Below are 13,425 nucleotides of genomic sequence, written 5' to 3' on the forward strand. Positions count from 1 at the left end.
TTTTTCTACTATCAAAATTTACTATTGTCCGCATACTGAGGCTGGATTATATAAGACAAACCAATTATATAGAGGTCATCTCGAAGCTGAAACATTCACACCGAAGTCTGTCTATATCTAAATATGAAATCAAAAAGTGTGTTACTCTCTTGCAACCCTTTGACATGATATAACTAGGGGTGGGCAAAAAACCCAAACCGAACCAAACCGAACCAACCAAACCGAAGTTAAACCGAACCAAACCAAACCGTGTTCTTTATGTAACCCAATTGGTTCACGTTTTACTCAACCCGAATGGTTTGGTTTGGTTTGGGTTCAAACCGAACCAAACCAAACCAAACCGATAATCCAATATATATATATATATAGTAAAAATATATATGATATATATATATATATATATATTAACATATTGTAAATTTTAGTTAAAGTTTCGTTTTTCATTTTTTCATAATTTCCATATTTTTAAAAAAAATTATAAATACGATTCAAATAATATTATTATATATAAATCATGTAACATAAGTTTTTATATTCTCACTCTATCGTTTATGAGTTGATTATTTTTTAATAAAAATATAAAACTGATACCTTCATATTTTATAACCAAACCGTATTACACCGAACCAAACTAGATCATAATAATGTAAACCGAACTAAATCTAAACCAAACCGAACTGAACCGAACCGAATTAAACCCAAACCAAACCCAAAACAAAGCTACTTTGGTTTTAATTGGTTTGAGTTTTATTAAACCCAAATTACCCAAACCAAACCGAACTCAAACCGAACCCGAAACTAAACCGAAATGCCCACCCCTAGATATAACTGCCTTTCTGGAGCATTTTTAACAATCTTTCAAGAAACTAAAACCGTACAGGTGAGGTAAAAGAGCTGTTCACCACTGCTCCTTTGACTCAGTGGAGGCAGCAGCAGCATCAATCATCTGCCATGAGTTCTTCAAGTGAGAACTCATCTGCATCGACCACCTCTCCGTCCTTACCATCCCAAGCTTCTGTCTTCACTATCTCCAGTGTTCCGTCTATGGGCAAATTCCCTTTTCCTCCTGCCTTAGCTTCCTTCACGAATTCTCTGATAACACAGAAGAGAAAAGACCTGTTGTCAGCTACCAAAAAATATACAAGGACCATTGGTTTGTTGTATTGGCTGTCTTGACGAAAGATAAGACACAAGAAACACACTTACATGAGGTGTTTAACCTCAAAACCGCTTTTAAGTGGAGCATAAGCTCCTTTCTTTGCATTCAAGGCTACCATTGCTGGGTAACCATATCCTCCAACACCAACACGCTTCTCCAAATCAGGTTGCTTCCCAGCAGCCACCCACACAAAGCTGCATTATACAATCAAAATCCACCAAAACATAATCACAAAATAAGCAAGACCACAGTACTATAAAATCAAAAGTCATGCCATTTTTATTAGAGTTTTGAACCGTAAAAATCTGTTGATTAGAAAGATTCAAATTCAAACACAGGGCATCAACTTCAATCATATCAAACTCTAACAAATAATTCTTAAAATCTGGTTTACTTGTTAATATAGAACTATTCATCTACAGCTTTCAAACTTTTATCCTTCCCAACTGAGAACTGGAATATGATGGTAGTAGCTAGGAATGAAGATAGAAGAGAATTGTTCCTAGGTTACCTGTAAGGGTCCTTCTTAAACTTCTCTGCAACTGATAATAGCATCTCCAAATACTTGTTCCTTCCTTCAGCTTTTGAGTCCAGAATGTCAGGTAAGAAAGAAACAAAGCAAATAGCAGCAGGACCACACTTCTCTTCCATGGCATCCTAATTCAACTCAACACACATTTGAGTGTCAGTGACTTGGGTTGGAGTCTTGGAGACAAGTTCCATTTGAAAACAATACTAGGGAAACAGTTACAGATGCGAGCAGTACCGGCCCAGTTAGTTCAGTTACTTCAACAGGTCCAGCATTGGATTCAAGCTGTTCCAGGGCAAAAGATTCGATGGCTGATGCAGATCTAGCACCCTCATAAGGCAATGGGCTGCTTTTGTCAGCACCAAAGACCAAGATGGTGGGGAATCCTTTCACCTTGAACCTGCTCTGTATCGCCTGCAGTGTGTAAAATGAAAAGAAGCATTTGGTTATACGAAGCAGAGAGTGTTGCCAGCTTATGTGATTCATCCTTCAACAACGTGCTGTAGGATCTGTACATCTAAGAACTCTCGCGATTACCTTGTCGGCATCACAGTCGACATGACCTAGTTTGACCTTCCCCTTCAACTTGTTTGCAGCCTTTTTCCACTCAGGAGCTAGCTTTTTGCAATGTCCACACCTTGAAGAAGAAACCAAAAAACGATGGTTTTCAGATACAGATGGAAGGTTAGATAACTGAACAACAGGTTAAGAGTCAATATGCACTACGTACCAAGGTGCAAAAAACTCAACAATCCAAAGATCTTTGCTTTCAGTGACCAGCTCGTCAAAATTGCTAGAGTTGAGTTCAACAGAGGCACTAGGCTCGGATTTCTTCTTCTCACCGGATCCTCCTCCTCCAGTGTTTGTGCCGGTGGTTTTACCATCCAAACGATCTTTTAACAACGCCTTTATCTACGAAGCAAAAACAACAATATAGTTAGTATGAACATAGATCCAAAGGCTTGATTGAGAACATTATCTATGAAACTCAGATGACACTACAGTGTCAAACAATTAAGCTCTAGTTCACTGCAACTGTAACAACCACAAACATATTCCATATTCTACATGACCTTGAAGGGCTCAAAGTTGTTGACTTAAGATGAGAAGGTTAAAATAATAAGCAAGGGTGCGTGTGTGAGATACAAACCTGCTTGATAGCAAATTGAGAGATGGCTTTAGCATCCCTAGCTCCTTGATAATCAACAGGAGGCTTCCCAGGAACGAACACTTTAATAGTTGGGAAACCCCTGACGCCATAATCCTATTAGGAAAAAAAACATTTCAATCACAGAGGATGCATCTTTGGTTAACCTAAGAAAAAAATCACAAAGGAAGTATCTTTCTTTCTTTGTTGAGGAATCACACAAAACCTGAGAGACGGACTTGTGGGCGTCAGCATCAATGGCAGCCACAGTAGCAATACCTTTCAAAGTAGTAGCAACCTTCTCCCAAGTTGGTGTTAAGGATTTACAATGACCGCACCATGGTGCAAAGAACTCTACCAAAACAACACCATTTGAATTGAGAACCTGTGTTTAGCCAAAACAAAGAACTTTCAGGTATCATCACACACTACACTGCTAAACGAGCAATATAAAAAAAAGGAGAGAGATCATATATATAAAATAACGAACCTTAGACTTGAAATTAGAAGGAGTGAGCTGAAGCACAGGGGAAGAGGATCCGTAGAGAGCGTTAGTTAGATCGAAGGAGAAAGCAAACACGAGCGAGAGAATCGCGAGCTGCTTTACTCTTGATTTGTTCATTTTTCTTCTTTCCATCATCTTCATTCAGTCTCTCTCTCTCTCTCTCTCTCTCGGCGAACGGAGCATAGATAGTTGAAGAACTGAAAAATCAAAAAAAAAAAGAACACTACCTACGTGGATTTACGTGTAAGAACCAATTATATTACTACACGTCACCACACTCTCCTCTCATATATTTCGTCTAAATAACAACGACGCACGTGCGAGAGACGGCATCCGATATAACACACGTGTGGGATAATATTGAGTGGGAGTGAAGCATCGTCATAGACCCATAGGTTTGTTGTTCAGACTTTAGATTCTGTGTTAACACAAACATTTAACAAAGTTGTCTATTGACTGTGATATGATGAGGTCACAATTAAGTTACAGTGAAGGTATATTTTACAATGCAAACTCTCTAGTTTACTTGCGTATGTTCATTCAACTTCCTTATATCATTCACATCCTAGCAGTCTCCTAATAAAACCAACAAAGCTTTCCTGGAAAGTGAGATGCATACATACAACATCTCCTTATGGGATGATATATGCAAATAGAGTCTAAAGGTGTGGGTATATGGGCCCAATCTCATCTTCCAGCCCAAATGTCATAACCTGCAAAATAAAGGAAAGACGTTAGTTTTCCTTTTCACGTTATCATGTCGGTTAAACTAAATTGTTAAGTCAATTTGAAATAGGAAAGTCTGAGGACTATAAATAGGGATGTAGTCATAGCTTTTAGAATCATCCGAATACAAAGAGAACACTAGAGATAGAGAGATCAAGTTAGGCTTTGCTATTTGCATAAGAGTTGTCTTGTGATCTATATTGTGTTCTAAAGAAAACCTTTGAAGTTAATAAAACTAAGAGAAGTGTTTGTTTATACGATTGATCTTTAAGTCTTTTAAAGCACAAGTTGGATTAAAAACTCAACAAGTGGTATCAGAGCAATCCAGGTTTGATTGCGGGTGCTTTAAAAGATGACTAAGACAAGGATCGAGGTGGACCGGTTCGAAGGAACAGGAGACTTCTTGCTGTGGAAAGTTCGTATGATGGCTCACTTTGGGGTTCTAGGGCTAAAAGACATCCTAACTGATGAGACACTTTTGATGGATCCTCCAAGTACCAAGGAGGAATCAGAAGGGGAGACGAAGAACGCAGAAGAAGAAACGACGGGTTCAAAGATTGATCCGGAAAAGCTCAAGAAATCGGAGAAAGCAAAAGACTTAATCGTCTTGAACGTAGGTAACCAAGTTCTACGGAAGATCAGCCATTGTGATACAGCTGCTGCGATGTGGACCGCTTTAAACACGCTGTACACGGAGACGTCTTTACCGAATCGTATCTACTTGCAACATAAATTCTACACGTTCAAGATGAACGATTCCAAGAGCATAGACGCAAACGTTGATGATTTTCTAAAGTTAGTAGCAGACCTAAATAACTTGAATGTGGATGTTTCAGAAGAAGTTCAAGCTATCCTGCTACTAAACTCAATGCCCCGTATGTATGATCATCTTAAGGAAACTCTCAAATACGGCAGGGACACTCTCAAGATTAATGAAGTGACGGGAGCCGCTAGGTCTAAGGAGCGAGAGTTACTTGAAAGTGGAAAGCTTTCAAAGTCACAAGATGAAGGTTTGTACGTGGAAGACAGAGGAAGATCATCCAACAAGGGAGGGAACCGGAATGGGAAAGGAAGATCGAAGAGCAGGCACGGACGTTCTAAATCAAGGCCTAGATACGACAAGAACAACAAGGGGTGTTTCGTATGCGGCAAAGAAGGACATTGGAAAAGGGAATGTCCAGAGAGAAAAACACAAAGAGCCGCTAATGTAGCTGCAGAGCCTAAGCAGCCACTTGTACTAACAGTTAGTACACACGACAGCAGCTCGGAATGGGTTATGGACTCTGGTTGTTCTTTCCATATAACTCCAAACAAAGATGTTCTGTTTGACCTAGAAGAATTCGAAGGAGGCAGAGTTCTGATGGCAAACAACACTCACTGCGACGTCAAAGGAATTGGCAAGATAAGGATCGTGAGACCTGACGGTTCTATTGTGATACTTACTGATGTAAGATATATGCCAACCATGAGCAGAAATCTTATTTCGTATGGAATGCTTGAGCGAGCAGGATGCAAATACGAAGGGAAAGATTTCATGATTCGTTTCTACAAAGATGGAAAAGAGATAATATCTGGAAAGTACAATGAAGGCCTGTATTATCTACAAGGAACGGTTCCAAAAGGAGAAGCGAATGTGACGCGAGCTGAGGTGGACATGACGAAGATTTGGCACGCACGGCTAGGGCACATGAGTTTAAAGAACTTAAACGTGCTTGTGAAGGAAGGATATTTATCAAACAAAGAGGTAGATAAATTGGAGTTTTGTGAGACTTGTGTCCTGGGAAAGTCTCATAAACAAAGCTTCCCTGCGGCCAAGCATACTTCGAAAGAGGTTTTGGAGTATATACACTCGGATCTATGGGGTGCACCGTCTACTCCAGAAAGCCTAGCAGGGTGCAAGTATTTTATAAGCTTCATAGATGATTATTCTCGGAAAGTTTGGATTTATTTTCTAAAATCCAAAGATGAGGCGTTCAGCAAGTTTGAAGAGTGGAAAGTAGCTGTGGAGACTCAGATCGGGAAGAAGATTAAGTGTCTTAGAACAGATAACGGGTTAGAGTTTTGCAATAAACAGTTCGACAAGCTCTGCAAAGACTCAGGCATCAAAAGACACACGACTTGTCCGTATACGCCACAACAGAACGGCGTATCGGAAAGGATGAACCGGACAATCATGGAGAAGGTAAGATGTATGCTTTCAGAAGCAGGTTTGGGTCAAGACTTCTGGGCAGAAGCTGCATCAACGGCTGTCTACATTATAAACCGATCACCGAGCTCAGCCATTGACTACCGGCTTCCTGAAGAGATGTGGACAGGAAAGAGACCCGAGTTAAACCATCTTAGGCGATTTGGTTGCTCTGCATATGTCCACACGATTCAAGAGAAAACAAGTCCAAGAGCTTTAAAAGGCATTTTCATGGGATACCCGTTTGGAGTTAAAGGATACCGCGTTTGGTTACCCGAGGAAAGCAAATGCGTTACAAGTAGGAATGTGGTGTTTAATGAAGAAGAGCTGCCTAAACACACAGAAACTAAAGATAAGCCGAAAGAAAGAAAGAAAAGTACTATGAAAGTTACTTTCAAAGATCCTCTAATCGAAGGGCCTAGTACAGTCGATGTAGAGGGGTCACCTGTTCAAGGTGGAGTTTCTGAAGCTGAAGAATCAGAAAATTCAGAAGAAACAAGTTCTGAAGAGGAAAAAGAAAACTCAGAAGGAGAACCGGATCTCGAAGGGTATATGCTTGCACGGGACAGAGTACGAAGACAGATCCGACCTCCTTCAAGGTTCGAAGATACTGATTTTGCGGCTTATGCTTTAGCTGCATCTGAAGAGATTGAAATCGACGAGCCTAAGTCGTTTAAAGAAGCTATGATGAGCAAGAAAAGCAAGTTTTGGAAGAATGCTGCTAGTGATGAAATGGAATCTCATCAAAAGGCTGGCACTTGGATACTAATTGAAAAACCCGAGAATGCAAAAGTTTTAGGCAGCAAATGGATCTTCAAGTTAAAGCCTGGGATACCTGGAGTCGAAGATCCAAGGTATAAAGGAAGAGTAGTTGCTCAGGGATATTCCCAAAAGGAAGGAATCGACTACAATGAAGTGTTTTCACCTGTTGTGAAACATGTGTCGATAAGATTGATGTTATCTCTCGTGGTAAACAGGGATTATGAGCTTGAGCAGATGGACGTTAAAACAGCTTTTCTTCATGGAGATTTGGAAGAAAGAATCTTAATGAATCAACCAGAAGGATTCATAAAGAAAGGAGATGAAAATAAAGTCTGTTTACTAAAGAAGTCACTATATGGTTTGAAACAATCACCAAGGCAATGGAATCGAAAGTTTGATTGTTTCATGAAGAGCCAACGGTTTGTGAGAAGCAGAGAAGACCCATGTGTTTACATTAGAAACGTGAACACAGAGCAGGCCGTGTACTTACTTCTGTACGTCGACGATATGCTTATAGCTTCGGGAGATAAACAAGAAATCAGGGATGTGAAAGAGAGCTTAAGCAAAGAGTTTGAGATGAAAGATTTAGGCAAAGCTTCAAGAATACTAGGAATGGACATTACTAGAGACCGAGAGAAGGGAATCTTAACGTTGTCTCAAGAGAACTATTTGGAAAAGGTTCTAAATAGGTTCGGTATGTCTGAAGCAAAAGCTGTAAATACTCCTACCACATCTCAGTTCAAACTAAAGAGTCTTACTAAAGACGAGATTGAAGAAGAAAGAAGGTACATGGAAGACATACCGTATGCAAGCGCGGTAGGAAGTCTTATGTACGCAATGGTCGGATCGAGACCTGATTTAGGTTTTGCAGTTGGACTCATAAGCCGCTTTATGTCTGAACCTGGAAGAGAACATTGGTTAGCCGTAAAGTGGGTTTTGAGATATTTAAAAGGTTCTACAAGAAGATGTCTAACATTCACTAAGCATTCAAAGTTTAGCATTGAAGGTTTTTGTGACTCTGATTACGCTACTGATCGTGACAGAAGAAGGTCTGTAACTGGATACGTGTTTCAAGTATGGGGAAATACGGTTAGCTGGAAATCAAGTTTACAAGAAGTGGTAGCTCTTTCGACAACTGAAGCAGAGTACATGGCTCTTACCGCAGCCGCGAAAGAAGCTATATGGTTGAGAAAACTATGTGTAGAGTTGGGTTTTGAACAAGAAAGTGTTAAGATACACTGCGATTCTCAAAGCGCTATAGCCCTAGCAAAGAATCATGTTCATCACGAAAGAACTAAACACATAGACAACAAGTATCACTTCATCAGAGACGTTGTAGAAGAAGGCAAGGTTCACCTATCTAAGATTCATACTAGCAAGAATCCAGCAGATTTTCTAACTAAAGCCTTACCCGGGCCTAAGTTCGATCTCTGTTGTGATCTCTTAAACATCGCCTAAAAAGACAGGAGCGCCACAGGTAACATCATTGTTGTAACCTCGCCACAGAAGAAATAATGAGTTAAAGTACTCCGGTTATTTCTTAAACAACAATGAAGGAACTTTAGAGTTCAAAGGAAACGTTACCTGTGGGGAAGGAGAGGCGAGGCGGAGAAATCTTAGCTCAAGGTGGAGAAGCTAGAAGAGATAAACAAACAAAAGTGTAAGTAACGGATGATGAAACTCAATGAAGAAGCATTGATATAAGAAGATGACTACCAGGGAGAAAACGTCTTAAACAGCGATGGAGGCTGAAGGGAGACGAGTATCTCGGCTGAAAAAAGAAGCAATATATTGTTCATTAGACACAGTCTTAAACAGCTACCGTAAAGACAGTTACTTTATCAAGAGATGAAGGGAGACAAGTGTATGAGCAAAGGGAAAACTTCTAATGATATTAACCGACACAGAGATTAAAACAACCATTTCAAAAGCAAACTCAGAGTGGAGAATCTCACCGGGGCGCTGCAGCAATCCGGCTAGATCGAGCAAATCATTCAACACCTACAACATTCAGAGACAAGGATTCACTAATCATCAAGGAAAAGAAGAACTCGCGAGTTTTTTTTTTTTTTTAGATTATGGATCGCTTACCATGGAAGAGGAGTTGGTGAGTAGTTGATTTGATTAAAGGGAGAGAGCTGAGGATTTGGAAGTAAGTTGATCTTGAGAATCAAAGAAAGGTGAGGAAGAGGTGGCGGCGTACGAGCTACATCGGAACTACGGCGAAAGGGGACTCGCCGATAGACTTCATCACCACATCGAGGTTCTAGGGAGACATGGCAAAGACGAGAAGCTTGAGGAGACTCTTGGCGATAGAGAGGTACACCGGAGAAGAAACTTGGCGAAGCTTTCACCGGATCGGATCATCAAATCGCATAGGAAGAAGTTGAAGAACTCAAGTCACCGTGTGTGTGTGTTGACGGACTCATCGAGGAAGAAACGAGAAGAAGAGTTGAAGTGAGTTGGGCCATAAGGTGGAGATTGTGGGTATATGGGCCCAATCTCATCTTCCAGCCCAAATGTCATAACCTGCAAAATAAAGGAAAGACGTTAGTTTTCCTTTTCACGTTATCATGTCGGTTAAACTAAATTGTTAAGTCAATTTGAAATAGGAAAGTCTGAGGACTATAAATAGGGATGTAGTCATAGCTTTTAGAATCATCCGAATACAAAGAGAACACTAGAGATAGAGAGATCAAGTTAGGCTTTGCTATTTGCATAAGAGTTGTCTTGTGATCTATATTGTGTTCTAAAGAAAACCTTTGAAGTTAATAAAACTAAGAGAAGTGTTTGTTTATACGATTGATCTTTAAGTCTTTTAAAGCACAAGTTGGATTAAAAACTCAACAAAAGGGATCTCAACGTAAATGCTATATTGAAACAAACATGTTCTTCCATACGACGACATAAAGGTTTCAATATACATACGACATAAAGGTTTTGGTCCTATGTAGTTTTCGTCCAAAAGAAAAACCAAAAGAAAAAGGAGAAACACTTTCACTTCCACTCCTCTTCCACAAAAATTATCCAAAAAAGGACAGAGAGAGATCTTTAAAAGCCTGAGTAGGAATATCCAGCCATATTTGCTGATGTTTATCGTTGCTGTGATCATGAATCATGCACTTGTTCGGAATCATCGTCTTGCGTCTCAGTCCCTGACATTTTCTTTTTCACACCAGGCTTATCATCATGCATAGCCTTTGAACCAGTGCGGCTAGGGGATGGTGAGATCCTCTGATAATTAGATGAAACATGTGAAGGATAAGGACTAGGTAGAGACGAAGGCATGGGCAATCCCGTAGGAGGATATGGCAGCACCGAGTGGTCGAAGTTGCAGTTTGGTCCAAACTTGCAGATTCCATAACTCTTGAAGCTAGCACAAGCTGGTTGTCCCTGGCCAGCACAAAAAAAAACAAAAAAAACAGAACAATAGCATCTCATTTCATTGTTCACCAAAAACTTCAGGAACCAAATCAAGAGCAGAGGATAGAGCAAAGGGACTTACAGGTCTCGCTGGGAGAACAAAAGGGTTTATGAAATTTGGTAGTGGTTGTGGTGGTGAAACTCTTACTCCGAGGTGAGTGTATTTGCAGTGTTCTCCATATTTACATGTCCCAGTGTTCATGAAAAACCGACATTGTTGTTGCTGTTCGGATCTTTCAGACAAATCACCGTTCAATGCCACAGCCATGGGCATTGGCCCGCTGGAACCAGAGTAATAAACTTGATTCTTCACACCGTAGATGGAGTTATTAGATGCACCCTGCAGACATGCAAGGGAAATCAAATTTGCTAAAAGCATAACTATCAATTATTTGTAAGTTCAACTCAGACTTTACCATGTAAGTGGCCCAGCTCTGAGGAGGCAAGAGGCCTTGAGAAGGTGTTACCATGACGGGAACATAGGTCTGAGTAAGTTGCGGACGAGGCAAAGTTCCATATGCAGACATCATTGCTAATCCACCAGCATGATGTAAACCTGGAGAAGGAAAAGTAGACATCGGATATGCAGCAGTAGAATGTCCATTATCAGGTTGAGGATGGTGGAATTTGCAAGCAACTCCGAATCTACAAGTTCCCGTTCGCAGGTAATACTGACATGGCTTCTCACCCTGCAGACGAAACTCAAATCAGTCTGATTGTAAAAAAGAAAAGAATAACAGTAACCAGGATGAAATTAATTTACCTGACGCATAGGTAAATTGAGAACATTGAACAATATAGGCTCAGCTCCATTCCTGTCTTTTGGGTGATGGTATTTACAAGTTGAACCGTACTTACAAGCTCCTGTCTTGAGATAATACTGCAAACAAAATTGTTTACAAAAAGAGTAAGTTGTTTGGAAAACATCTTAAAGTATCTAATCAAATCCAGGAAAGACTAAACAAGACATGAGGAATATGTTTTGCAATTCAATTTAGATTCTTGTTACCAATAAGTTATGTCTTTTTCCTAAATATACAATAAATCTTAACTTTCAAATCGAGTTAAAGGCTAAACCAGACAAGAGGAATATGTCCTGTAATTAATTGTAAGCTTCTTGTTACCTCTTTAAGTGAAGTTGCAAATTTGCTAAACGGACAATAAGCTTTAAGTTTAGGATGCATCATGCCAAACAAAGATATTTGACTTAATGCATTCATACAAACAACCAATAAAACTAATCAGATTTAGATAATAATTATTATTAAAGAGGTCCAAGAAGGTGCACCTCACAATCCGGCTGTCCAATCCTCTCAGGGAGCTCTTCATTGTAGTACATAACCTGTACAAGAGTTTGGAAGATGGTAAGCCATAAGACAGACACTAAAAAGTAGAAAACTTGCAACTTTAGAAAACGATTTAATCTATCTATCTCACACCTGTGGGAGGTTAGTAGGATGATTGTAACGGCAACTGCTTCCGTAGCCACAGAGACCAGTTCTCAGATAGAACTGGCAATCTCTTTCACCAGGACGATCTGGATACGGATCAGATTCTCCGTTCTCGTTATTTACTTTCATCTTCCTAAAGGCATCTAACGATCATAAAACAACAACAACAACAACACATAAACATCACATGTCTGAACCTGAATCAGTAAGAAACTTAAAAAACAAACACAAAAACTCATACGGTTCATAAAGAGATCAACTTTCGAAATGCTAAACCTAATAAGGTCTTCAAATCCGAGATTTAGAAACTTTTACCTTCGATTTTTTGGGAAGATCGAATCGACCCAGTAGAGCTCTGAACATTGTGAGTGTCTGACATGGGTCGCATGTAAGAAAAGGACAAAGTCACAGCAGTTTCAGACAATGAAGGACGACGATCACGATGATCAAACAAACAAACAAGACAGATTTCGAAAAGTTTCTTCCTTTTTTTCTCTCTTTGCTCAGAATGTGAGATATTTTCTCAAGAGGAAGTTTTAGTTTTTTCGGATCTTTCTCCTTCCTCTCTGTTTTTTTTGGTCTGTGTGTTTTCAATGTGAAGAGAGAGAGAGATAGAAAATTAGAAAATGGAATTAAATTAGAAAGAGTGCCAAGTAATTGAGTCTTTTGCCTCCCCTCGTGTACGGCTTAATAAATTCTGCATGTATGTTAAATGACATTTTCATCCCTACTTCTGATGATAGTGTCTTCAATGTGACGGTTCGATGTGAACCATCGTTACTAGTAGCCTTTTAGGTAGGTGGACCCTCCCTGCTTTGGGTTTCCTTTTGAGTTTTAAGTTTTTTTTTTTTTTTTTTTTTTTTTTTTTTTTAAGTTTTAAGTTTTAACCATTGGTTATCTCCAGTATTGCAAAGTTAATATCTGGTTCTTCTATATTTTTCTAAACAACGTTACATTTTAAGTTATTTTCTTTTAATCAAAAACATGTGTTCTTCGGGATGAAAACAACTAATAATAATAATATTGTTTTCAAAACCACTAATAGTAATAATAGAATAAACGAGTAAATTAATAAACAAAAATAAGGATGTAATAACATGGTTTGGGACCAAGTCATAGGACAGTTAGCCACCTCGGACATGTTTCTTTTACTCCAAAAACCGAATTAGCAAATAGGGGTAAAAGGGTCAGATACTAAAGTAAGTCTTCTGGCACAAGAAATCTTCTGCTTCGCAGTTTATAGTGGTCGGGACCCACAGTTAGAAAAAAGGAGCAGCAGTAGTAATTAGAAAGTGTCAGACAGAAGGGGGGAGGCTGCGATTGGGTGGTAACTGGAGCAGCGTAAGAGCTGTGTGACCTTGAGACGGCAATAATCTGCCACGTTTGCGTACAACGTAGAAATCCTCTGCTGTGACGACCACATCTGTTACTGTGTGCTTTCCGTGACTTTGACGCATTATTCTTCTGTTCCACCGGTTTGACCATTCCAATGACATTTCATACGTCAACATAAACAAAATATATGATTCGGGGAATAT

General features: G+C 39.6%; 2 protein-coding genes across 2 annotated transcripts; both read right to left on the minus strand.

Annotated features, from left to right (window-relative positions):
• Nucleotides 1–46: 46 nt before the first annotated feature.
• LOC108815222 (protein disulfide-isomerase like 2-2) lies at nucleotides 47–3,535 on the minus strand. The gene is made up of 10 exons (XM_057004161.1): nucleotides 3,326–3,535; nucleotides 3,062–3,220; nucleotides 2,839–2,952; nucleotides 2,419–2,600; nucleotides 2,226–2,325; nucleotides 1,926–2,102; nucleotides 1,671–1,816; nucleotides 1,207–1,353; nucleotides 822–1,092; nucleotides 47–166 (listed from the first exon to the last, which is right to left on the minus strand). Exons 1-9 carry the CDS (start codon nucleotides 3,479–3,481, stop codon nucleotides 939–941), a joined length of 1,335 nt encoding a protein of 444 aa, XP_056860141.1. The 5' UTR covers nucleotides 3,482–3,535; the 3' UTR covers nucleotides 47–166; nucleotides 822–938.
• A 6,351-nt stretch (nucleotides 3,536–9,886) lies between these two features.
• Nucleotides 9,887–12,535, minus strand: LOC108812961 (zinc finger CCCH domain-containing protein 3). Its single transcript, XM_018585405.2, has 7 exons — nucleotides 12,203–12,535; nucleotides 11,876–12,030; nucleotides 11,725–11,778; nucleotides 11,200–11,316; nucleotides 10,853–11,125; nucleotides 10,519–10,776; nucleotides 9,887–10,406 (listed from the first exon to the last, which is right to left on the minus strand). The coding sequence occupies exons 1-7, from the start codon at nucleotides 12,273–12,275 to the stop codon at nucleotides 10,122–10,124; spliced, it is 1,215 nt and encodes a 404-aa protein (XP_018440907.1). The 5' UTR covers nucleotides 12,276–12,535; the 3' UTR covers nucleotides 9,887–10,121.
• Between the last annotated feature and the right edge of the window lie 890 nt (nucleotides 12,536–13,425).

The sequence above is a fragment of the Raphanus sativus genome, chromosome 1 (assembly GCF_000801105.2).
Source record: "Raphanus sativus cultivar WK10039 chromosome 1, ASM80110v3, whole genome shotgun sequence".
Classification (NCBI taxonomy): Eukaryota; Viridiplantae; Streptophyta; class Magnoliopsida; order Brassicales; family Brassicaceae; genus Raphanus; species Raphanus sativus.

What these genes read in the sequence shown, in the direction of transcription:
- LOC108815222 (XM_057004161.1), bottom strand. Translation starts at nt 3,481, where the DNA reads ATGAAGATGATGGAAAGAAGAAAAATGAACAAATCAAGAGTAAAGCAG. An exon ending in CTCAATTTGCTATCAAGCAG is followed by an intron (nt 2,601 to 2,838) that starts GTTTGTATCTCA and finishes TTTGCTTCGTAG; the next exon opens with ATAAAGGCGTTGTTAAAAGA. An exon ending in TAACTGAACTAACTGGGCCG is followed by an intron (nt 1,817 to 1,925) that starts GTACTGCTCGCA and finishes GAGTTGAATTAG; the next exon opens with GATGCCATGGAAGAGAAGTG.
- LOC108812961 (XM_018585405.2), bottom strand. Translation starts at nt 12,275, where the DNA reads ATGCGACCCATGTCAGACACTCACAATGTTCAGAGCTCTACTGGGTCG. An exon ending in ATCTTCCCAAAAAATCGAAG is followed by an intron (nt 12,031 to 12,202) that starts GTAAAAGTTTCT and finishes TATGATCGTTAG; the next exon opens with ATGCCTTTAGGAAGATGAAA. An exon ending in TTGTTCTCCCAGCGAGACCT is followed by an intron (nt 10,407 to 10,518) that starts GTAAGTCCCTTT and finishes TGTGCTGGCCAG; the next exon opens with GGACAACCAGCTTGTGCTAG.